General features: G+C 39.4%; 3 protein-coding genes across 7 annotated transcripts; 1 reads left to right on the forward strand and 2 right to left on the reverse strand.

The window, feature by feature from the left end:
- Positions 1-173: 173 nt before the first annotated feature.
- LOC148362939 (G/T mismatch-specific thymine DNA glycosylase-like) lies at positions 174-9,052 on the reverse strand. Of its 4 annotated transcripts, none has more exons than XM_088340532.1 (11): positions 8,920-9,052; positions 7,932-8,035; positions 7,573-7,730; positions 7,086-7,450; positions 6,931-7,000; positions 6,524-6,659; positions 6,368-6,450; positions 6,183-6,277; positions 3,218-3,389; positions 2,220-2,372; positions 174-1,455 (listed from the first exon to the last, which is right to left on the reverse strand). In XM_088340532.1, exons 2-11 carry the CDS (start codon positions 7,988-7,990, stop codon positions 1,286-1,288), a joined length of 1,461 nt encoding a protein of 486 aa, XP_088196658.1. In that variant the 5' UTR covers positions 7,991-8,035; positions 8,920-9,052; the 3' UTR covers positions 174-1,285. The 4 variants fall into 4 exon arrangements, with proteins under 4 accessions (XP_088196658.1, XP_088196656.1, XP_088196657.1 ...); XM_088340530.1 differs by having other exon boundaries at positions 174-1,458; XM_088340531.1 differs by having other exon boundaries at positions 174-1,458; positions 7,932-8,010; positions 8,920-9,049.
- Positions 9,053-10,651: 1,599 nt separating this feature from the next.
- On the reverse strand, positions 10,652-20,928 carry LOC148362940 (G/T mismatch-specific thymine DNA glycosylase-like). Of its 2 annotated transcripts, XM_088339356.1 has the most exons (10): positions 20,825-20,927; positions 20,562-20,633; positions 18,079-18,455; positions 16,241-16,449; positions 16,030-16,099; positions 15,568-15,703; positions 14,771-14,853; positions 13,009-13,103; positions 12,770-12,941; positions 10,652-11,041 (listed from the first exon to the last, which is right to left on the reverse strand). In XM_088339356.1, exons 1-10 carry the CDS (start codon positions 20,893-20,895, stop codon positions 10,932-10,934), a joined length of 1,395 nt encoding a protein of 464 aa, XP_088195482.1. In that variant the 5' UTR covers positions 20,896-20,927; the 3' UTR covers positions 10,652-10,931. The 2 variants fall into 2 exon arrangements, with proteins under 2 accessions (XP_088195482.1, XP_088195483.1); XM_088339357.1 differs by lacking the exon at positions 20,562-20,633 and having other exon boundaries at positions 20,825-20,928.
- A 2,008-nt stretch (positions 20,929-22,936) lies between these two features.
- uqcc6 (ubiquinol-cytochrome c reductase complex assembly factor 6) lies at positions 22,937-23,906 on the forward strand. Its single transcript, XM_088339358.1, has 3 exons — positions 22,937-23,224; positions 23,366-23,504; positions 23,589-23,906. Exons 2-3 carry the CDS (start codon positions 23,397-23,399, stop codon positions 23,700-23,702), a joined length of 222 nt encoding a protein of 73 aa, XP_088195484.1. The 5' UTR covers positions 22,937-23,224; positions 23,366-23,396; the 3' UTR covers positions 23,703-23,906.
- The last annotated feature ends 1,621 nt before the right edge of the window (positions 23,907-25,527 follow it).

Below are 25,527 nucleotides of genomic sequence, written 5' to 3' on the forward strand. Positions count from 1 at the left end.
TAGAAAATCACAATGACCCATCACTGGTGAGCTGGTGTTAAGGTTGAATATCTCTTTTGAAAATATTCAACTTCATCGTGTACTTTATACTATGAGTTCTCTTTGAATGTTCATGTTCAACTTCATTTATAAAACATTTCAACCAAATCAGTAAATAAAAATTAAGTGCCAAGTGATATATAGAAAAGCATCATCAGGACATTTTAATAAACAAGCATAAATCTCATTGCGTGTCATTTTCATACACTTTCTAAAAAAATTTAAAACTCAAAGGAGGCTGGTGAGGTAATTCGGATGACGTCATCCCTGCCATGAAAACTTGATCGTTTACATACGACATCAGTGTGCAGTACTAATGCAAACAAAAATAAAAATGAAGTTGCTGTTGTGAGGGGGGGGCACATTTTTCTGTAGAAGAATAATTGTTAGGGAAGTTTCCATTCTCCGGTTCTGCTTTCTTTTTGCTGCCCCCAGCTGATGAGGAGTACTAAGTGCATATACAGACGCTCCCCTACTTACGACCATTCGACTTAAGAAAAACGGTAGATACGATCATTTTTTATTTATTTTTTTCGAAAAATATCCGGACATTGCTGTAAATTAGATTTTGTATTCCGTGCACCTTTTTTCAGAGTAAAGGAAAGAACTGTAGTGCTTCTTTCCACCTTTACCGTCGAGTGGCACTGTGAGGTCACCCAGCATCCACCCCGAAGAAGAAAACCACTTCCTCTTCCCAGTTCGTGTGTAACCACTCTATACTGTATCTCCAGCGCGCTCAGAACGAAAGTGGAATAAGAAAGCTTGATGCGGTTGAGAAATTGGTCAGAATGCTTTTTTTCGCGGAGAGGGACATCTTGAAGCTCATCTTCCAAAAGTAAGTTACACTTAACTTTATCTTTATAGAGCATATTACTTTATGAAATGTGTATTTTCTTAGTATAAAACCATACAAGCGACTTATACCAGCCTGAAACATACTTATATAAACCTTAAACATACAAAATATAGCACTGAAGAAACTTACGAACAAATTCAACTTACGAACGATCGTCAGGAACCTCGTTCGTAAGTAGGGTAGCGTCTGTACTAAGGAGTCCTCTATGCACAAAGGTCTTTGTCCCTGCATTTCACACCTGTGGTGTACAAAGCAGTGGAGATCCCGAAAACACATCTACAATTTCAAACCAGTGCAGAAAGGAAATTCTGCAAAATGTCTACAAAGTCTATCTAGGCGTGTATATTCCACTAAGGAAGAGATATTTGAAAACAATTGGGGAGTCCGTCCTCATACTGCCGAGGCCTGACTAGTATCTACTCCTCTTTCTCCTTCCACCTCTCCTCCTCTTTCTCCATCTCCTCCTCCGCATATAACTGGAATGTGAACAGCACCCAATTGCGACTGTCCGTCGGGAAATTGGGAATTATTCGATGCGCTTGGCTCCTGTCCTTTGTTTTCTGCTGGGAAGAAAGAAAACGATGACACAAATAACGTTTCCACCAATACGCGGGAACTCCTATTAAAGGTATAAACACGAGGATAAGGTGTGTCAAAACTTCGGCCTGAGGGCTGTATCTGGACCGCTGATTTAAGAGTGCTCCCAATTTTTTTAAATTGTATATAATGCAATTAACAGTTATGTCATAATTGCTGAAAAAAACAGGGATTTCTGTGTGCTTGGCAAGATACAGGGAATAATAAAATGGACCTTTTAGTATGAGGCTTCTCCAAGTAAAAAATAAAAGTGAAATATAAAATAAAATGTATAAATTCCATCCATTATCTGCACCGCTTATCTTCATTAGGGTCACGGGTGTGCTTGGAAGTCAAACAACTTAATTAATTTAAAAAAAGATAAGAAAAAGTACATTAACTATCATAAAGACATGCATTTTTAAAATCAGTCAGTCAAGAAATTAGCATTTCTTTTACGTCACATTTGCCTCACGTAAAGGGAGAAGACATATTCGTCTGTCCTCTTGCTGCTACGGGTACCCAAAAACCTCAAAAAGGCTGGATGAAAAAAATGAGACGTAAAATGAAGCGCTTGGGTCTATTTGAGTCCTGTAGTTTGTATTCTTCCATGTGCTTTTCAAACTCGTTTTTGGTTGCATTACACTACGCAGCGACATCTGGTGGCCAAATAATACACAATGCCCCTCTAAATTTTTAAAATGCGGAACGAGAATTCATTTGTGCAGAAGATTTTCCGGGTACCTACCGGAATTGTTTTCCTGGCCTGGCGATGAGGCATCGTGTCCATTGGCTTGACTTTGGCCTCCCTCCGCCGGCATTTCACCATAACCTCCGCCATAAGCATCTTCATAGCCAGGATCGTACTGCTCCTCCTTGATGGCAACTCTCTTGGCGTCGTCTGCAGGGGCAGACAGCAAAATCAGTCACGCAGCTTTTTGCAACACGATTCGCTTACGCAGGGTTCCTACAACTTAGGCAAGGTAAGTTCAAGACTTTTTAATGCCTTTTGATATTGAATTTAAGACCAAGTCGATTTAAAAAAAAAAGGGAAAAAAAGACAATTTTTTCTTGCATTTAATACACCGTGCCTCATACACATTACTTGGCACAATTTTAAGCCATGGCGAAAAACATTGGTTGGACAGCCACTTCTCATGAAAGGTCCACTTTCCAGGCATGGCCCAAAGTAAACGTCTCTGTCCCAAGTTGCTACGTGTATCGTAAGGGAAATTATAGTTTGATTATAGTTTGTATGTGCCAATGTATGATTTTATCCTCAAAAGTACCTTAACAAAGCCCAAGATTATATCCAAGTACTGTCAGCAACAATTATATCCCCTTGGGTTCCGCTAACTATTAATCAAGATGGCCTTCACTTTAGTGCCGGGAGGTCTGCTCAAGAGCTTGCCTTCCTTGACTTTACAGTGACGCATTGTACCATTTGTGTTACAAAGTTTCACTTTCCTTACTGCTCATTTATCATGCTTGCACGTCATCTAGCGACCAGCATTATTCGCTTAATCTAAACATAGGATTTCTGTCTAAACCAATCAGATTTGTTTCTTGTATTCATGTGATCTTGCTTAAGCCAATCAGAGGTGTGGCTTTATGCCTGTGTTTTAAATAAATGAGTCTCTAGCCATTGGGGGCGCGTGATTGCTTCTGCCTTATTTTTAGAGTGATGAATTCAATGCCGTTTAAGACTTTTTAGGATCCATTGGAACCCGTTTCAGTTCAACGTACCTTTCGCCTGCTGCAAGTCGAAGGAGTAGTCTATCTCCTCGATCTCCCTGGGCCGGTAGGCACCCCGTAGCTGGTCCCGGAGTTCCCTGAGCTTAATGTAGAAGTGAACTTTATCCTGAGCGCGCGGGAACTGAGCGCAACGGGCGCTGGATGACGGCATCAGGTACAGAGCCTGGCAAAAGTGGAAACACAATTTAAAACCTTCCACTTCTGAATTATCCTGACCTATGGTTTCCAAACAAAAACTGACATCCATGATAAAACTGTTTCATACATTGCAGGGATCACCAACATGGTGCTAGCGGGAGCCAGAGGTGTGTTCAGGAGAGTGAGTGATTGCTATCGCGAGCTATCGCTAGCTTCTGAACGGCCAGTGATTATTGAGCGCTCGCGTGCCCGAGTAATCACGGGAGAAAGACCGCTTACTTTGATTTCCAACATGGCGTCGACAGTGCAGAAGATTGAGGATCTCGCCCTGACGAGTGCTGTTGGCTATGTAATATATCGTCTTACATTGCCTGGTAATGTTTGTGAACAATGCAAGACAGGTATGACCCTTCCACTGCGTTTAGGATAACCTTAACTGTGTCAATATGCGAACTGTCGCTCATATCAGCCAACTCGCTCAAAGCAAGCTGTAGAACGAAATCCATTGTACTGTCGTCGGCCATTTTGGATCAGTAAGGCAATCACAGTGAGCGATTACAACCGTTCAGCAGTGCGCGGCAAGCGATTAACAAGAGACTACATGTCTGATCACTCTCCTGAACACGCCTCAGGTACCTCTGAAAACGCCCGAGTAGCACACAAACCAGCGTTGAAAAACGCTGAGTGATGAGTCATTGTGACTTTCTCGGAATTTGATTCCGAACTAACATGAGAAATCATTGACATGAACAGTTTTCTTTAAACATATTATCCCTTTTTTTAATCACCCTAGAATGTATATATATAAATCACTCACTGCGCTTATACAAGGAAGATGTTTTAGTCGTTGAATGAGCCTCTTTTAACTATGCTTCTAATAATTGTAACCTGGTAATAATAATAATAATAATAATAATACATTGTAATTTGAAGCCCCTTTTACGAAGCCCAAGGTCGCTGTATATATGAGAAGAACACAACAATAAACAAAGAGTAAAACAAGCAAGTATTAAATAGCCAATAAAACACATTATAGCTAAAAGGGGCAGTGTGTGAGGCATATGGTCAAGAACAGGCAAATCTGAAGAGGTGAGATTCAAGTCCGGATTTGAAGGTGGACAGGGTCGCAGAATTCAGGAGAACAGTCGGAAATGAGTTCCAGAGCTTTGGGGCAGAGTGGCTGAAAGCTCTGCTCCCCATGGAGCTGAGGCAGGCAGGGGGAATAGTGAGATAGAGGGAGGAAGATGATCTGAGGATGGCGTTGCAATGTGAAGAAGGTCTGAGAGATAGGGACAAAAATGTATAACATCGCAACAACATACAGTAGTAATACCTTGGTAACCTGTTATTTTAGAAATACGTATCAAAATCGGAATCAGTAACAAAAAAAAGGTCTCAACTTCAAAAAAAATGTGGTAAATCCTAATATATTGTAATTCTATCCCGAACATGCACATATGAACGGTTTTATATAAACATTAGGGGAAAATATTTCCCTTTACACTGCATAAAAAACCTTGTTCTGCTATTTGTTTCTTTCATTTTGTGTCAGAACGCGCACAGACGGAGGACCCAGACCCAGACGCGTAACGTTTTCACACAAGCTTTATTTTACGGGAATGGGGCAGTCATGGGCGTGAACACAAACGCCAGGGAGGCGGCCATCGCTAGGCGGAAGAAGTGAGACGAGATCGAGGCCAGACCGAACAGGATCGATACAGGACACGGGGGTAGATACCAGATTGGACAGACGGGATCAATACCGGATACTGGACACGGGAGCAACATACCGAACAGGACGAGACAGGCGGGATCAATATCGGTTACTGGAGACTGGAGCAAGATACCAGGGCAGGAAGGGACAGACGAGATCAATATCGGATACTGGAGATTGGAGCAAGATACTGGACAGGAGGAGACAGACTGGATCAATACGGGATACTAGAGACGGGAGCAAGAGATCGGACAGGACGAGACAGGCGGGATCGATATCGGATACTGGAGACTGGAGCAAGATACCGCACAGGAGGAGACAGACGGGATCAATACCGGATACTGGAGACGGGAGCAAGATATGGGACAGGACGACACAGACGGGATCAATACCGGACAATGGAGTCCGATATCAAACAGGACGAGATAGATGGGATCGATACTGGACAGGATTCACGAGCAGGATACCGGACAGAGTCAAAACACAACTCTTGCAAGAGCAAAGGTTTGTTGACGGACTGACAAGGAGTGAATGATAGCATTGAGTTTAAATAGGAGGGAAGACAATCAGGCAACAAGCCGCAGCTGGCGCCAAACGGGAGGGGCCAAGTGAGGGCAATGGGCAACTGTGACATTTATTTATATAGCCCTTAATCACAAAAATGTCTCAAAGGAAAAATAATGTGTCCTTAAGTGTCAACTACTGTACTATTATTTTACGATTATTTTTCTGTGTTGAAAAAAATATATATCTTTAATACGGTTCTTTCTCTTGTAAAATCTTTTTTTAAACTTGGAAACCCTTTATCTAGACGAATAGAAAAAAATATATACAGGGATCTAAAGTAGCATTTTCATTGATAACAATGGTCACACCCTTCTATTTGTGGCAATACAAAATGAACTTATATATAAACAGAATTATTTTATAGAATGATGGTTTGTAAATAAAAAAATAAAAAAAAAGACTTGCAACTTTATTTATTCCATGACCAAAAATCTGGTCGCATTTGCGGGTAAATTGGTCACAGCCTCAAGCCCTGATACATGTGAAGATTAGAACCCCGCATGCATCGCAACAATGAAGAAGTTTGTGTTTACTCACCACCTCACAGTCGGGAATCTTGTGCGGCTGCAAACCAAATTCCAGCTTCTTTGGTTTTTTACCAAACATTTCTCGACAGAACATTTCATATATGCCTGGAAACAGGAAAGGAAATATTTTTTTTTCATGTAAAATACTGAAAGCTCAATGAAGGATGACAAACATTACATACAAGACTTAATTACATTTTCCGTTGAATACCGCGATAAGAGGTTTGTATTTCATCAGTTTCTCCACTAGAATTTTGCCCCCTTCGCGTAACTCTTTGCTGTCAAGAAAAAAAGAATGAGAACGTTTCCATACAAATTTTCAACCATGAATAATAAAGGGGTATTACTTACCTTGAGAGGTCTTTACTGCCTGGCGTTGCCCTGGCAACCATGTTGGTGAAGCCCATTTTGTACTTGCCAGGCAAAGTGGTGTCATGCATGTGGTTGAGCTGCTCTTCGGTGAACCCTGAAAGAAAGAGGCACTTCCCTAAAAGGGGAGGAGAAAAAAAAGTGATCAAAAGTTAAAAAGACATTATCCTTAGCCTCACGGTTTTCCCATGGAAGACTTGATAAGCCCGGTGGTCAGGCAAAGGGCAAATTGGGACATAATTCAACCAAAGTTAATGTTAATCAATGAGTTCAGAGGTGTGGGGAAGACAAGAAATGACCTAAGACGAAAAACGCCTTGTGGCCTACCAGACTTAGAACTGGAACTAGAAAAAGAGGAACCCAAAGACAGCATTCATGATCACACTTACAAAAATGATTTCCAGGACCAGGAAACCATCGTCCGATATAAGCAGCCATCAACCCTGGATTGATACCAATCTGCAAAGAGAATAAAAAGGTTTCCAAGAATACATGAGAAAAAACCTGCTAGGCTTTTAAAGCCTGTACAAAAAATGCCACTCACAATGACATAATCCAGATTGAAGTCTAGCAGGTCTGGCAGTGTCTTTTTCATCACTTCCTCTTCTGACATGCCCTTAAATCGATCAATTTTCCTCTTGACCTTTTTGACGGTCTCGTCAATCTCCTGCTTGCCATCAGGCGCCTGGCCTTCCTTGCCCTTCTTGGGCTTGGGGCCCGGTTTGCCTTTGGGTCCTTTGGGCTCCTTTGGAGGTTTGGGTTCCTTAGGGGGTTTGGGTTCCTTAGGGGGTTTGGGTTCCTTTGGGGGTTTGGGTTCCTTTGGGGGCTTGGGAGCTTTTGGAACCTTGGGAGGCTTTGGCGGCTTGGGTTCCTTGGGCTGAGCTGGTCGGCCTCGCTTTTTGGGGGGCGCTGCGTCAAACCATGAAAATACGATTATTTCAAGGTCATAATGGTTTACAAAGGGTTCATATCTACATAACGAAAACCTGGAATTCAAACAGGAGTGTGGAGACTGTGTAAATCCACTGTACGTTTTGTCAGGTTAGTGGGCTCCTCTTGTTCCATCATGGGCTGAGGGTTCACAAGATGGGGTATCGCTGCTATTGGTACCCCCGTGTGGGGCTCTGGATAGTGCGGTGGAGGGTTGTATGCTGAATATTGGGCTTGGAACTGTTGTGCCGATTGAATCCTATGGAATGAAATTAGGATTATAGAGGAATACAGTCAAAAGCATTTCCCTGATTGCTCCCAAAGGGGCAAAAAAATTTAAGTAATGTATATTGAACTTAAAATCAGAGAATGAACAAAGCAAATTAAATTAATGTAAAACAAAGTAAAAGTAGGACTGCATTGATATTATAATGTATCTGACCTATGTTGTGGAACTCACCACTGTTGCAGATATTCAGATGAGCCATGAGACAGTGATCCATTCTGATTATTGTCCATCTTGTGAGTGGGTGCTTTGACTTTATTGAATGATAAACCAACATGCTATGTGAGGGACAAAAAATGGAAATGGCAAATCCATGCAAAAAATGAATGATTAAGCATCACACAAAGCAAGGTGTCAAAATAAATACAACATGAATGAGAAGAAAGAAAATCTAACTGTCCGGCAATTAATTTGCATTAATATGAATCACTTGTTTGCATGAAGATTTTACCAAATTCATCATATTTATGAAAAGGGGGTGATTATAACTTATGAGTAAAATAAGACCTTGCAAGTTATTACTCTTTTTTTTCTGATGCACTTACAAGGTGGGTCATTCTACAGGTACAACCTGGTGAACATTGCCTAACTATCCTAATGTTCTTTACCATTTTTGTTCCCCTTTAAGTATAGTATTACATGTTTATACTGAAATGGCTCGTTGTAAGTAATGTGCGCTATTTTGGTACTAATGTCAATGAAGCCATTTCTATTCTATAGTGAATTAGACTGCATTCTTTTTTACCCAATATGAGTGAGGTATTATTAAAAATGTGATCAAGTTTTAAAATTTGCATTAATTATTTATTGGATTGATCATCCACTCCACGTGAGTAATTGTTAAACATAAATATTCCCTTTGTCCAAAGCTAACCATGCTAATACAGTACCCCATAATGTAAACATCACTATTCACTGGAAAAAAACACGCTACACATCAATCAAATGCTCGACTCCTTTAACAACATTTTCCTCTATTTTTATTAACTTTAAAAAATAGAAATTAGACATAATAATACAAGAGAGACGCATCTATCACACCACAATTACAGCTAACATTAGCAACTAGCTAGTAGCTAAGCTAACACGGATGAATGATGTTGTTCGTATGGGATGCAAAAATGGTACATTAGTTGCAAGTGTTAAGATGCACGAAACGTACCAGGTTAACGGTTGGTTTTATTCGGATTTACTACTTTTATATTCTCCCCATTTCCAATGCGTTTTATTCAGAACATTTAAAAAAAATCTTCTGGGGGTAACAAAAGAAGTGACAGCGCAGTCCTATTCAGTCAACTCTGACACCAGACGGTTACAATTCTGAAAAATAGGGGTATAAGAAATGACATATTAAAGGAAAATTCATGAATCACGATTTGTTGATCATTTAAACCGGGATAATTCGGATTTTCAAAAGTTTTATTTCCATATAAGCATTTTTGCTCTCATTTGAATTTTAAATAGAAACAAATCAATACAAAACTTAAACATAAACCCCTAATAAGGTATTGGTTTGAGCTGCTGGGCTTTTAAACGCGAGGGTGTTTTCTATTGGCTGGAAGTGCGTGTGTGCGTGCGTGTACATTGAACTCATACTGTTCCTGAAACCTGTTTTCATCTAATTTAAATATATGCTTTATACATGTATATGTAATTACATATTTTTACTTTTATATTCTAACACTACTGGTCCCCCCATAAGAATTTAAATGTGTAGCTCGTATCGTCTTTCTCCATGCGCATTTGAGTGTGACGTAATCATTATGCGACCTTGTGTTACCTTGCAGTGAAACTCGAAACGGTCATTATGGTATCCATAAAGCTTTCCCAGAACCAAAAATCCATTAAAAAATTGCAAATATTTTAGCTTTTTTTGGTAACTTTTGGTTTCCTCTGGCATGTTTTATCCTACTGTTTATTTATCTTTTTCTTTATCGGTATTTTGATTTGTTGTACACATTGCAAATACTATTTGTGCAACATTGTAGTCACATTTTTGTATGGAGAATTTTTGGTGTTTTTCAAATAAAACATTTACAATTATTAAAAAAAATATTAAAAAAAAAAGATGCTTCGACACAGGCAACTGATGACCCAAAATGGATGACTGACAGCAAAGAGCCGTGCGCATGCGTAATTTCAGTACTGTAAAATGTAGCTCAAATCAATTTTTGTGCCATGCTTTAATTTCCTTTTAATGAATATGTTCAACTATTGAGTTGTCAAATTGAATTATTAAAAAACAAAAACATTTTTAGTTCATTTAAAAAATATGTATGTACGGTATATATATGCATATTAAATATAGCATTAATACAGTGTTGCCAATCAAAACACCACTGGTATCAATAAGAGTCTATATTTTATGATTTTTTTTCTCTCTATGTACATTCCAGTGTTACACGAACAACACCTTTGCTGATTGGCTTAAGTGAGATCACATGAAAACAAGAAACAAATCTGATTGAGTCGCATACTTGATGTCTAAACCAATATATTTTAACAGTGAGACCGCTTGAAGCCGTTCTTAGCTAAATTAAAGAAGTGCCTCATTTAGATATTGTGAAATGTAGTTTTTTACTACTCCAAAACCAGTCTACATCATACCTGTCAACCTGTACGGTTTTGCCGTACAAAGTACGTTTTTTATGTATTTTAAGATGAGTACTACATACAAGGAAATCTGTAGGACAAACGCAAATTTGTCAATCGCATGCGTCTTCCGCCTGGGGATTTCCCATCATGCATCATTCTGAAAAATAAAAAAAATATGGTGTACGATTATTTTGTACCGAAAAATACGACAGTTTGTATGGGCATGGAGCCGTGGAGGTTGACAGGTATGATACATAAGAATCACCTTTTGACAGTCCGTAAACAACCAAAGCAGGAAATTGGTTTTCATTACGATTTTTAATAGAAATCGTGGTCAAATTACTTGTTTACACAGATGAGCACACATAAAATTCAATTATTCCAAAATACAGTACAAAAATAAGTAACTAAAGAAAAAAAGATGATACCAAATGCAATAAATAGTGGAAAAATATTACACCTAGTACAATACATCCACAGTGAGGGGTAGGCTCAATCAGTCGTGCACATTCCATTTTTAGTGCATTGCACTAGATTTCTGCAATAAGCTTTGAGATTCCTCTTGTGTGCTGATTGCAGTTAGTAGAAGATTCCCGGATTGTTTTGCCTCTCGTTCTCGAGCGGGCCGCTACAGCTTTCGTACTCGGGATCCATGCTCTCCTCTTTGATTGTGATCCTCTTTGCGTCATCTGCACACAAAAAAAAAATATCATGTACATTATTTTGTCGATATTCTCCTAAAAAAGAAAAAAAGGAAGTATCGTAAATTCCGGACTGCATGCCGCTACTTTTATTCTAGATTTTAAACACTGCAGCTTCCATATGATGCTGATTATTCCTTTTTTTTTGGTGCGGACCAGGCATATCCGACAGTTGAATTAAAACGAAGCATAGCGAGGGCACGTGCCAGGTGATGATGCAATCTAATTTCGGCTTAGTGCTCTGAATGTCAAAGTATAGAAATTCAATGAAGTGCGGGAGTAACTATGGCTAGGTTTGCACTGCAGGAAAGCCTGTTTTTATCTTTATTCGATCTGTTAAAGTCCGTCTGAACGGCACATATCCAGTTTTTTCAAACTAGACTTAGCCACTTTCATATGTAATTCTCAATCGGATATATAGGTAATCTTTTGGAATCCTCTGCTGTGGGAACAGTCGAGACGCGTTCATGCAACATGTTTGTCATTTATAGGCCACGGACTTCACTATTCTGCGTTCAACGAGGCGGGAGTGAGCAGAGAAATCAACAACCACGGCGGACGAAAACACAGAGAGTATTAGATGGAGGGGACAGTGAGGTTTTGGATCTTTTCAGAACCTGGCAGTTTTTAAAAATATTTCAAAAGAAAAAGCCAAACCCGGGCATAGACATTGCGTGTGACATCATGTGTCTTCATCTGCGCATGCGGGACACTTGTGGTATCACACAGGAGATCACATACAAGTTGCATTTAGTTGGAAATGTGAAAAATTTCGGATGTCACCAAAAAATGGGAATTGAGTATTAGCTCTGCAGTGTGAACCTAGCCTAAGACTCTTCAGTAGCCAGATGCCTCATCATCTAATTCAAGACGCGCATGGATGGATGAACGAGAGTCCCACTTTCTCTATGGAGTAAGTTTGCGATAATGGCAGAATCAGCGGGTAAATGTCTAGTACAGAAAAGTAGCAAATTATGCAGTTATAAAGACATTTGTTTGCGGACCGTGTCCTTGTCAAACTCAATAACTAGCGCAGTGGTTAATATGTATTAAATTTGCATTGACATTTACGCACGTGTGTGACAAAGATTCTCAAAACAAAACTCAGTCTACTGTACTGACTACAATACAGAGGCCAAATGGCTTTTGTGTATTAGTAGCAATACTTGGTCTCCTCTCAATCCTTTTGTCATATGAACAAGGGATGAGAGAGCTTAAGACTATGCAACTCGAAATAAAAACCATCAAATCAGGATTCTACATTTTAGTGTGTACAGTAAATTGAGTTTTGATTTGAGAATGCAGTATTAATAGTCTGTAGTTTGCAATAGTCTGTGGTCTGTGCAGCCCTTTGAGACTTCTTCTGATTAAGGGCTATACAAATAAACATGACTCGTAGTATAAGTTAATGCCCATTTAATTAGTATTGATTGCTGCGCTAGTGGATCAAAATTGACAGGACAATCTGCAAAATGTGCCTTAATCGCGGCACAATGTGTTACTTTTCTGTACTCGACATTTCCCCGCTGATTTTGAAAAAAGGTAAGATATGGACTTGAACACGTTCAGTTTTATGGCCGTTTCTTAAAATCTGGTGTGGCTTGTACAAAACAAAGTTAAGATTCTTCCTCAAATTTCAGTAGCTTTCAATTAAGTGCACTCTGTAGTCCGGAATTGACAGTAGTCCTGCAGTTGCTGTATGGAGCAACAGTTTACCTTTAGCTTGTTCCAGATCAAATGAGTAATCTGTCTCCAGCACCTCGCGGCTAGGCGCTATGCCCTTTATGTGGTCTCGTAGCTCCTTCAGTTTGATGTAGAAGTGCACTTTGTCTTGGGCACGGGGGAACTGAGCGCATCGTGGACTGGAGGAAGGCATCAAGTAGCACACCTAGACCCAAACGATGACATTTTGAGTTTTTTGGGTGAATTTGATTGGATGGATGATGGTATCATACCGTGCCGGTGTCTGGGATCTTGTAGGGCTGCAAGCCGAAGTCCAGGTTCTTGGCCTTCACGCCAAAAATTTCCTTGCAGAATATTTCATAAATACCTAGGAAAATATTGAGGTAATTCATATCAGAGACCTATGGCTTTTTCAAGACAGTATACAGTACACCCACGAGATAGGGTTTTGGTTTGAACAATTTTTATTGACACTTTCAACAGCAAATATATATACGTTCACAATTTCATTATGTCATATTCTAACAATATGAGATAGGGTGTCCCAAGATTACAATGTTTTAACATTAGGTTGTTGACGTGCCATACAACATCAATAAGAAATTATTTTGCGTGCCCTAAAATGTAACTTTTGGTGTTTGTGCCTATGACTGTGAAAGTTACATCCCTGAGATTCCTGTCTGTTATTAGTTGGCGTCATATAAGAAGCCAGTTTGTTTTTGGTTTGCGTCACAGCCTAGTGAAAATTACGATGGGCAATTAACTAAACTCCCTCCCATAATGCCTTTCAATTTTTAAATTGAGGCTTAAGACACACTTCTATTCCAAAGCATATGATTGATGCCCACCTCGTATTCTGTTTTGTCCTGTCTTTTTCTGAGGCCTGCCTGGCTGATACGAAGGAGAAGGATGATTTGGGATGGGTCAGCGGACCGGGGTCTGACCTGCAGCATGTCAACCCCTGCATTTACCAGCTGGCGTCGTCGTTGATGTCATGCTCTTTCCGGACATTTTCAACATCTTACCTAGTGTTTACTATTCTGTGTACAGTAATGCTAATTGTAATTCACCCTGTTCAATCCTGGAAGGGGGATTACCACATGTGAGGTCCTTTCTCAAGGTTTCTCTTTTCTCCTCACACTGAGGTTTTTGAGTTTTTCCTTGCCCGCATGCTGGTTTGCTGGTTTGCTAGTTTAAGATCAGGTAATTGTGTAATTTTGTAACTGTAATCCTGTGCAGTCCTTTGAGACATTTTTGTGATTAAGGGCTATATAAATAAATTTGACTTGACTTGACTTGACTTGACCTTTCTCTCTTTTCGTTCACTTCTTAATCTCATGTGCTTTGTACATGAATTGTGTTTCGGTGATACACTAATGTATTTTTTTGTACTGCATTAATTTACTACGGTTCTCAAGGCTGGCGTTGATGCTAAAGGGAGAAGCAAAACACGATGACCAAGGAAATTGAGCTTGCAGATCAAATAAATACAAAGAAGGCGCACGCATCGTTACCTTCACTAAGAATATGCCCGTAATTTATCGACGATCAATTAAAAATAAGGAGGCAATTAAATCAAATACATCTTCTAAGAGTATACTATACTTGCGAATGAAAGTTTTAAAATAAGTTTTCATTTTAATTCTTCATCTCCCCACGCTGCATCCACCCACTAACTCCATTATACCAGCTCAAGTCATGTCACAACAAAGGAGGGCAAAATTTCATTTTTATTTTACATCTAGATTTATTTTAGTCTAAAAAATATCATAAACATATTTTTTTTTCTTTAAGTAGTACTAAATGTAAATGTCAATTTGATTTTTTATCAGGATGACAGGCGTTTGGAACACCTTAGCTAGTTGTTATAAAAAAAAAAAAATTCCCCCACCATATGGCAAGTTCACTTTAAAACTCCCTTCTCAGAACAGTTTAATGTTGTATTCCAGGGCTCTGCTCTAGTGTATTTGAAAAATATGAATGAATAAAACCTTTATTTTGACAGAAAAAAATCTTTTTTGTCAATTAATGTACCTTTTCCGTTGAAAGCTGCAATAAGCGGCTTGTATTTTTGCAGCTTCTCCAGCAGTTGTCGCCCTCCTTCACGGATCTCCTTACTGGGAATAACATATGGAAGAATTAATTACTTACGTTAGAGGGGAGATCTTGGGCCCAAGCCCGAACCCTGTCCGAAATTCGGACTGGCTTAAATTGTCAATCATTTACGTTAGGCCAGCCAGGCTTCTCTCTCGCGTTTTCTTTTCCCCTGCTTGGAGGATCGGCTCAGCATGTACTTACTTTTACTTAAGTAATTATTTAGATGGACTGGTAGTTTGATAAGCATTGTCTCTAACTCCAAATCACTCAATCCAAAGAAATTGTCATCCTTGGGGAAAAAGACGCGTGGATTCCTCCTCTACCTCCCTCATGTCAGACGTCATTGCCGCATCTTGCCAATAGCTTACAAGCTTTACAAACTTTTTTTCTACGTCTAGGAAACACATTTCAATATTTGCAGCTTGTAATTTGCAGAATATGATTTTCGTTCGGTTCCAGTTTCCCCAGGTAAACTCCAAGCTGCGTCGTTCAGCCGAAAGGCACAGTTTGGCGCTAAGGTACGTACAGCTGGAGTAAAGCTTTGTGTTTACTTTGGTAGCAGATTAATGCTTCGGGTTCATTTCGGCTCGGTTAACGAATCAAGTGAATCCGTCGGATTTGGGCAGGTACGGGTTTGGATATGCGCAACTCGGGTTGGGCTGAATTTTTTAGTCTTGATTTTACCTTTATTATACATGCTTACGGTGCCATTTTTTTCTAAGAGCCATGATCACCTGGAAAGGTCTTTGCTCCCAGGCGTGGTCCTCTCAACCATGTTCGTAAATCCGATGCCATATTTCTCCGGCAGGCTCTCATCGTGCGTAAAGTTCAGCTGCTGCTCAGTAAAGCCAGACATGAACAAGCATTTCCCTGCAAACAAAGTCGAGATACAGTTCGGTCAGTCCGTTTTCTCACATTTTGGAAATCTGATAAAGGATTTATTGCCATTTCCTCATGCTGTTACTGTAGTCTCTGTTGCTGTAAAATGGGAATTTTATCTTCACAGGTTTAATGTTTGATATTTTATCCGTATTGATTTATATAGAATTCATTTAACCTACACTGCGCACTTTTTAGAAATGTGCATACAAGTCATTGTCAAATTATAAATACACACCGGTATATTTTTACTTTTTATGTGATCTTGGTCAACTATGCTATGAAAATAGAATTTTTGAAATGAAATGTCAACATACAAAAATGGTTGCCAGGGTTTGGGTAGTGGTGTCCTTTGTAGGCAGACATAAGTCCCGGGTTAATTCCAATCTGCAGAGAAATATGGAGAGGTTACCATGGAAACAGATCTACAATTCCTACAATCTTTACATAAAAGCCTGACGCCGCGTCTTCTTAGAATCATGCACCTTTCATGATGGAATTGTTTTCGATCTGCGCTCAATAACTCACGATCAAAATGTCAAGATTGTAGGTTATAACGTCAGGCAGCGTTTTGGCCATAACTTCAGCCACTGACATGCCGTTGAAGCGGTTCAGCGTCCTTTTGGCCTTCTTTGCAGCCGCCTCGATCGCATCTTCTTCTTCCTCTTTCGCCGTTACTCCTCCTTCGCGTTGATTCTTGGGCGGTCGGCCTCGCTTTTTCTTTACCGGAGTCACGGCTAAGAAAAAGAGGGTCGGAGGGATCATATTACAAAACTTTTAACAATACTAAAATACAAATATTTGGGTTGGGTAGGATCCAAGATGCCAAATGTTTGGTAGATTACAAGTGTTCTGAACAAAAGAAGTCCAATTATAATGTTGCATTTAAAGCTTTCAGTAAAAATGAGGAAAACAAAGATAGTAAAAACAGACAGCTAACCCACAGACAATCCCAAATATGATGAGCTTCTTTAAAGCACTTAACCTCAAAATGGTGCTTTTTGTTTTTGATAACACAAGCTTGCTCCCTATTGGCTGCAGTCAACTAGCTTTTAAATCAGTTGTGTTTATTAGTTGATAAAAGAAGTAAGGCATCCAAGACCACTATGACAAACTTGTTCCCGGTGTCCCGTTGTGGAACACCACATTAAAATGTATTTTTTAAAACGCATCTTAGCAGCACATTTAAGTGTACTGCGCTCAAGGCCAACAATAATAAATAAATATTCTAAATGTCTTGGCTACATTTTTCTTCGGTCACCTACATTAATTCTACCGTTTATTTATCATTAAACAAAAATGCACAAAGTTTTTCGCGATGTTAAGCAAAAAAAAAAAAAGACTTCTGAGCTTGCTCTGTAGCATTTGATCAAATTTAGTGCTTAAAAAGTGGGGTACGTGGTTTGAAGTGTCCGTAAGGGTTTTAAAATTAAATATTTACAATACCCAGCTAAGTTCAAAGAGCCCATCTGCTTTGCTCTTACTTATACTCTAGGTGGCCCCAGAGCGCATTACACAGGATGAAAAAAGGTGGGGGATATGAGGGACGGGCTTGTGGGTGCGTGCTTGTGGTTTTATTTCATTCTAGGATGAGACCGTTGAAAATGAGAAAATATTTTTTTGTATACAGTCCAAATGCCAACCCGAACCCCCTAAAAAGCACGTCTAAGCATTTCACATACTTGCACGCGCAACAAAAGGAGCTTGAAAGAGGCTGCAATGATGATTTTAGCCAGAAGATGGCATCGGCAAGTAGAATATTTTGAAGTTACGGACACTACGTTTAAAAAGGGAAATATTTGTTTTGGATTTATACTCTGTATTAGGAGATATGAAATGAAATGATCTGCATTTTATATAGCGCTTTTCAAGTCAATGACTTCCCAAAGCACTTTACAATGTGCTCCACATTTCCCAATAGCGTCCTTGCAGCCATGTAAGGCGCTAACCTGCTCATTGAGGGTATTAGGGGTTCAGTGTCTTACCCAAGGACACTTAGACATGTAACACGGACGAGCCGGGATTCGAACTGGGATCCCTTGATCCCAAGACGAGCGCTCTACTTACTGAGCTACTGCCGCCCCACGGGATACTTAAACTGAAATAAAATGTTTTATTTTTCACCTGACCTGGCCATCCCGACAAGTTCTAGAACCACATGTCAATACATTTTCCAACACCTGACCTAGAGGTTTTCTTGGTACATACTTAAATGGACATTGCGTATTATTTAGCACCCCTTAAAACCAAATCAACTGATTTTTTCCCACAATGTCTGTACCCGCTGAAAGGTTTTAGAACCCAAAGAGTCCACAAGTTTGCCCATCCCTGACCTTGCACTCTTAAATAACAAAAACAGTGTTTACCTTCAGGTTGAGTAGCGGGTTGAGATTGGTCGTGAACATTCAGTTCTTCCTGCTGTGTTGTATGTTGGTACTGATTTTGGTGTTGTGGCTGTATTGTATGCTCGTACTGCTGCTGCTGTTGCACTGTATATTGCTGTTCTTCGTGTAGATAAGCGGGATGCTGATCATGCTGCTGCTGTTGCTGCTGTTGTTGCTCTTGTTGGTAGATTGGCTCCTGGTAGTGGTAATAATTCTGATAAAACTGCTCCTGGTAGAGCGGCTGCTCCCCGTGCACCGACAGTTCGGTCATGACGGGCTCGTCTTTGGGGCCCTCGCCATAGTAGTTGTGTTGGGACGTCACGTGTTGTGCTTCTGGATGCTGCTGACTCGATTGGTACCTTGGAATGAAAGGAACCGAGTAAATCACCAGAAGTAGAGTGAGGATTGTGACGATACCATTGCATAAGGATGTAGAACTTAGTGGTTCATTGATTATGTAAAGAATACTGGACTGTCTCAGAAAATGTAATTATTGGGATGACGTTATTCATTTTCTGTATGCAATTTAAAAAATGCCATACATTCTTTATTAGCTCAGGAGGTAGAGCGCTCGTTCGATTCCTGGCTACTCCGTGTTATATGTGGAAGTGTCCTTGGGCAAGACACTGAACCCCTAATGCCCCCAATAATCAGGTAGGCCCCTTGCATGGCTGACCGCCTATTGGTGTGTGAGTGTGTGTGTGTGAATGGGTAAGTGTGAAGCACATTGTAAAGCGCTTTGGGAGGTCTTCATTGACTTAAATGCAGACCATTTACCATTTATTGTTTTAATATTTCTTATAATGGCTAACACCATACTACTATACCATACCTGTCAACCTCCACCATGCCCGTACAAACTGCCGTATTTTCCCGTACAAAATAATCGTACATTATATCTTTGCTTTTCTGAATGATGCATGATGGGAAATCCCCAGGCGGCAGACGCACGCGATTGACAAATTTGCGTTTTTTCCGTACAGATTTCCTTGTATGTCGTACTCGTCTTAAGATGGATAAAAAACGTACTTTGTACGGCAAAACCGTACAGGTTGACGGGTATGCTATACTTTTTCACAATATACTACTATTTGAAGATGTGATATTTGGGTTTTTGCCATAATCATAAATATTAAAACAATATAAGACCTCAGTTGATTTGTAATGAAACCAGAATGTACGTTTTTGATTGCATTGCAGAAAATAGAGAGCTTTATCGCAATGTTCGAATTTTCTGAGACGGTCCTCGGCACAGTAAACCCTCGCTATAACACAGTTCACTTTTCATGGTCTCCCTACTTCACTGATTTGCATTGTGCCTCGTGTTCTGGATTCTGATTGACTAAACCAGAAGTGTAAAAGTCCAAAGGTGGAAGGCACAAATAATAAAAAATTAAGCTATTAGCCGAGGGCCAAACTGATAGAATTTTAAACATTGTCAAGACGCATATAGTGTAGTGAACCTAATTTAACCTACTGAAAAACTAACAGATATATTCCAATATAATCAGATAAATCCCGCAATATAAGCTTTCATTTTCATCAGGCACAAAAGATATAAAAATCCCAATGACAAAAAGATTAAATAAAATAAGCTGCTATTATTCAGGTGCCATCAGTAGCTTATATTCTATACGACAACAAAAGCAGACTGTAATAATTACTAAAAAGAAAAAAAATATAGCAATTTCCTATCATTAAGTGCAAGGAGAACGTAAAGTGAAAACTAATACACGAGTCCTGCTCTATGAGACAATAACGGATCAAGATAATGTAAAGAACCGGAAAAAAACGTTCTCGGGGCCCATATGTTGCTCTTGACTTAGATATAAAAGGCCTAAACAGTCTCTCCCCTTGTAATCTTTTGACTGGACAGTACTTAATGGTAAAAAGAAACTTTATGCAGTGCTCAACAAATGCATGGGCCTGTTAAAAGGGTTTGTTCTACAGTTTTATTAGATAACAGTTTATTTAATTTGGTATAGTCATAATATAAATAATGTTTCTGTTGTACAGATTCTGTCTATCATGGGTTCTTTTTAGACTGCAGGTTCCTTGCGATAAAGGAGGGTTCACTGTACTCCAAAAGTTGGGAAAAAAATTGAGGTTTGACGGCAAAAATAAGGATGAACCTCGAATGCATTGGACCTTTTACATTTAACGTCATTTGATCCGGATTGAACTATTCAAATGCACTGTCCAAAATGTTAAATAGAACTTTTCACACAACTATTTCTAGAATCAGGTTCATCCTTAAATTGCATGAAAACGTGTAACAGCCAACATGCAAAACTAAAAAGAAAAATACGCACACATACATTGATCATTTCATCCTTTTAATACGGTTTTTTTCTCACGAGATTTGCATCACACTAAATTACATTCACAAAAATGATCATTAAAGAAAGGAAAAAAAGGGACAAGCGAGCTTGATGGTTGCATTCCCACTTCCAGCGATAACTCACCACTGCTGGAAATAATCCGTGGGGACCGTCAAGGGTGTAAACTCGTTTTCCTCCATATTAACTGTCGATTTACTTGACAAAAAACAACATTCATTGGCTTGCAATTGTAATCATCGTGAGAACAACAAAGCTGCACGGAAGAGAACGCAATGCAACGCTGCGATCAAAAACATCGATTGATAATGTCACTCGGCGCGCTGCGTTCATTTTAAATATATAAAGTGCAGGATAGAACGATGAGATAAGAGACGAATTGGACATACCTGTCATACATTTTTAAGGCTTCCGATTTGGAGACGAGGGGGCAGGGAAGCGATTCCAAAACAAAGAGCATTTAAACTTTGCGAAACGTTCGCCTAGCGCCACCTAACGACCGGAAGGCGAACGATGGCATTCTTCTTTTTCTTCTTTTTGTTGCTATAGATTACATTACCGCTTCTAGCGGACATAACAGACATGTGTTGGATTTTTTTCGATTTTTTTTTAAAGCAAAACGAATGTGGTTTCAGGAGATCTTTCCATCCATCCGTTATCTGCACCGTTTGTCCTCAGTAGGGTCGCAGGGGTGCTGGAGCCAATCTTAAGGCAGTGGGCAGAGGACACCCTGAACTGGTTGCCAGGACACACAGAGACAGACAACTCACTCGCTCATTCACACCTAGGGACAATTCAGACCGGCCAATTAACCTGAATGCGGGAGGAAACCGGAGTGTCCAGAGTAAACCCACGCAAGCACAGGGAGAACATGCAAACTCCACACACAAAGGTTAGATCCCATGACCTGAGAACTGTGCCACGGACGCGCTCACCACTCAGCCGCCATGCTGCCCTTCAAGAGAACTAACGTGTATGTAAATATCAGAGTAAACACAGTTTAAAACAATTATTAAGGGGAAAGTGTGTATTATTTGGCGCCTCCTGGTGGTAGACCTCTTCATTTGGAAAAAAAAACAAACAATATTGATTGAAATAATGAGCAAAAAATATATGAACTATCACGTAAACATGTAGTTAAAAAAATACTTAGCAGTGGAGAAAATCGCATTTATTTGACTCCAAATGATCTTCACCTAGACTCTAGGTCCTAGAGGGAGCCAAAGCTACCCTTAACACCTGTCTTTTTTTTTTTTTGCACATAATTTTAATTGTGTCTTTTTTAACACACACACACACACACACACACACACACACACACACACACACACACACACACACACACACACACACACACACACACACACACACACACACACACACACACACACAAATAGAAATAAATCAGTAAGTAGTAAAAATGTTCCAATGTAGGATAGTTTTAGCTCATTTAAAGTATTATTTTTGTTACTTTTCATCTTTCACTTTTTTACATTTACTTGTTCCCCGCACCCCCTATTTTGTCTTCTTCTCTGCTTTTTCCCCCTATTCTGTGGCTTTTTTCTCTTGTCATGTTTTCATAATTTTCTTTCGTTCCCCCATTTTTCCTCTTTTATTTTTATTTGCTTTTTTTGTCCATGTTTTTTCACCTTTTCCCTTATTATTTCCTTTCCTTTTCTCTTTTTCCGTTCTTCGCGAAAGGCTCGGCAAACAAGTGAGGGATAATAATGTTGTGTACTGGTCATTTTGAACCTCCGTAGTTTGTATACTTCCTTGGGTATTTAGCACTTGTTTTCGGTTTCACAACTCCGTACAAAGATGTTTAGTGGTCAAATATTACAAACTGTACCTTTAAAAATATTGTGTGGAGTTTGCATGGGGCCCCACCACGTGATAGTGAGGATGACAAAAGTAAGGATAACACTCGTTCTAAAAAATAGCGTTTATTTAAATCTTATAAACTAATGTAATTTTATTAAAAGTTGAAATTCAAACAAACATAAAAACCATCAAATCAACACTTCAACAACAGTAAGTCATGTTTTGCATAAGGCACTCAATATGAAATGACTAGTCATTTTTTTTTATCTTATTAACCAGAGTAAAATAAATAAATAAAACTCTGATAAATAATAAAAAACACCTAATTACGTATTACAATACTGTAAGTATTTTTGTGTTATCCATAAATTTAAACAGAGTGGAACCTCTTACTGCACAACAGCGCCTGTGACATAATTTCCCCAGCGAAGAAGAATATGACCAAAGATCATCAAAGTAAGCATACCACTCAATATAAAACGATCAGTCTATTTTAATCTTTTTAAGTAAGGTAAAACATCGAATTGTTGAAACTAAAATAAATACAATAACAAGTAAAGTAAGTATAACACACTAGTTGCAAGTGCATGATTTATAACATCACAGCGGAGTAATACCTCTTACCACACACTGTATTTTACTCACCGAAGAAGAATCCAAAAGAGATCGCAAAAGTAGGCGTACTACTTGGTATAAAAACAAGTTGGCAATTTGAATCTTCTGAACAAAAAAATAAATAAATAAATCATTAATACTTAATCCAAGATAATAACTATATTAAGTACTAGATTACCGTAAGTATTTACATGGAAATTTCACGTTTATTAAATTCAAGCAGAGTGAATCCTCCTGCACCTCACTTTAAGGTTGTACTAGTTAACATGAGTACTTGTCCGAAATGACCGAGGCATGTTCAAATGTTTCATAAAAACGCGTTAACGCGCGTTGCAGTGGATTAATCTCGAAAGGTACGTATGCAAAAGATAAAATCGCGGGGTGCTCTTGGCTCCTCTTTCCCAATAAGGGCTCTTTATCCACATAGCTTGACATAGCAATGTGCAGTATTGACATCTATGGGAAATTTCATTTTTTGTGTATGTTTTTCTCAGTTTGCAAGGTGATCCACGCTGAAGGGGGGAAATGCCTGCTGGAGTATCTTGGTCTCGTTACCTGAGGTTGTACGCATCCTGTATATTCTCCATGTTTGCTGGGGCACAGGTGGTCCATCAGTATTACTTACCTGATTTGGTGAGATATGTTAATTTAAAAGAAAATCAAATATTTGAATTGCACAACGTCCCCCGGAAAATTTGCAGTTTACTTTTCTTTTAGAGTATACCAGACGTCCCTCCTAAGCCTGGCGAACTTCGGACAGAACTCCGCGGCTTTAAAATCAGAGAAGAAGCCCTACAGCAGCGGATGGAGGGAAACCCCAAGTTGGAATAATGTAAAATATAATGGAAATAGTATAATGTACAGCAGTGGTTCTCAACCTTCTTCAATATTGTAAAATATAACGCAGATAATATTCCATACCTGTCAACCTGTAGTTTTGCCGTACAAAGTACGTTTATTAGGCGTTTTAAGACGTGTACGACGTACGAGAAAATCTGTACGGAAAAACGCAAATTTGTCAATTATGGGTACCATCTGGTAGATAGATAGATAGATAGATACTTTATTCATCCCCGTAGGGAAATTCACACTTCCAGCAGTCTACCCTGTTGTTTATTAACAGATGAACATGACCCTAGGGGTGCTTGTAGCAAAGTGGATGACGTCACGCCAGTCCAAAATTTCGACATCCCTGCGGCAGATGGAAAACTTTTCTTTGTGAAAATCCAGGGATACACCACCTCGTGTTAGCAAGTCCGCCTCCTCTCCGATTCTCCCCGGTTTTCGTGTCTCTGTTTAGCGGCGTTGAAGCCGGACTGCTCCGGGTAGCTCCTGGTGGCTACACGTTAGCGTCCGGAATGCCGACTATCACGAAACGGCAAATCAATCAAGTCAAACGAGTTTGCCGCGCAAGCCTCTATCTCGGTATCGTTTTTTTTTTCGTTGCAAACGAAGCGAGCGGTTTGATGTAGTGAAAGGAAGTCCGTCTCTTTTTAGAGAACCGGCTTTTTCGGCTCAACTCATTAAAGAGAGCCGGCTCTCAAACGGCTTCCTTGCTTTGATGCATACGAATTATCTCATCTCATCTCATTAGCTGCACCGCTTATCCTCAGTAGGGTCGCGGGGTTGCTGGAGCCCATCCCAGCAATCATCGGGCAGTGGACAGGGGACATCCTGAACTGGTTGCCAGCCAATTGCAGGGCACACAGTGACAGAAAACTCTCTCGCTCACTCACACCTAGGGACAATTTGGACCGGCCAATCCACCTGAAATGCATGTCTTTGGAATGTGGGAGGAAACCGGAGTGCCCGGAAGAAACCCACGCAAGCACGGGGAGAACATACAAACTCCGCACAGGTAGTCCGGTAGCTGGAATTGAACCCACACAGGAGGTTCCCGAGACTTTAGAACAGTGCCGCACATGCGCTAACCACTGCGCCGCCGTGCTGCCCGCATACGAATTATTATGTTGTATAAAGAAGTTAAGAAAAAAAGGAAGCATAAAAGGAGAAAATGAAAACACACAGGTTTGTGGGTATCCCTTTAATCAGTATATTACCAACAACAATTTAACATTATGCAGAAAAAGGAATTCATAATTTGAATAAGAAAATGTATTATTCTAGTTAATTATATTTGCATGTATTTTTTTCCTTCTACAGTGAACGTCCAAGCTACTTAATTTTTTGAACTTTTTTTATAATAAACCTCATTCATGTCAAGCAACTCAGGATCTCACAACAAAATGTTAATTAACAATATATGTGATATAACAAAACACATGTACAATATAACATGTTAAACTACATAAATAAACATGTTTGAAAAAAAAATGGTGTAAGGTTATTTTGTATTTTGTAAGGGAAAATATGACAGTTTGTAAGGACATGGAGGTTGACAGGTATGATATTCTGTACAGCAATGGTTCTTAACCTTCTTTTTCAGGATTGCCCTCCTTACAACGAGGACACTATTGTACTATTTCTGCATTTCTTTTTCTGTACAAACAAGCCGGATTGCAAAAAACACTGGAAATAATATCTGCTTGCAAAAGTTGTGTAAAAAAAAAAAAAAAGGTCAATGTAATTATAAATGGATTAGAGTGTGTGAAAATATCTGGACAACAATTGTTTTGACAGTTGAACTTTGTTTAGA

This window comes from Urocampus carinirostris, chromosome 7 (genome assembly GCF_059441175.1).
Source record: "Urocampus carinirostris isolate Australia breed hairy pipefish chromosome 7, RoL_Ucar_1.0, whole genome shotgun sequence".
Lineage (NCBI taxonomy): Eukaryota > Metazoa > Chordata > Actinopteri > Syngnathiformes > Syngnathidae > Urocampus > Urocampus carinirostris.

Coding starts and splice junctions, on each gene's coding strand:
- LOC148362939 (XM_088340530.1), bottom strand. CDS start 7,990: ATGGACAATAATCAGAATGGATCACTGTCTCATGGCTCATCTGAATAT. Junction 6,660..6,930: donor TGGTCCTGGAAATCATTTTT/GTAAGTGTGATC, acceptor CTCCCCTTTTAG/GGAAGTGCCTCTTTCTTTCA. Junction 1,459..2,219: donor AGGCCAGGAAAACAATTCCG/GTAGGTACCCGG, acceptor CTTTCTTCCCAG/CAGAAAACAAAGGACAGGAG.
- LOC148362940 (XM_088339356.1), bottom strand. CDS start 20,895: ATGCTCTTTGTTTTGGAATCGCTTCCCTGCCCCCTCGTCTCCAAATCG. Junction 16,100..16,240: donor ACAATCTTGACATTTTGATC/GTGAGTTATTGA, acceptor ATTTCTCTGCAG/ATTGGAATTAACCCGGGACT. Junction 12,942..13,008: donor AGATCCCAGACACCGGCACG/GTATGATACCAT, acceptor GTTTGGGTCTAG/GTGTGCTACTTGATGCCTTC.
- uqcc6 (XM_088339358.1), top strand. CDS start 23,397: ATGCCTGCTGGAGTATCTTGGTCTCGTTACCTGAGGTTGTACGCATCC. Junction 23,505..23,588: donor AGTATTACTTACCTGATTTG/GTGAGATATGTT, acceptor CTTTTCTTTTAG/AGTATACCAGACGTCCCTCC.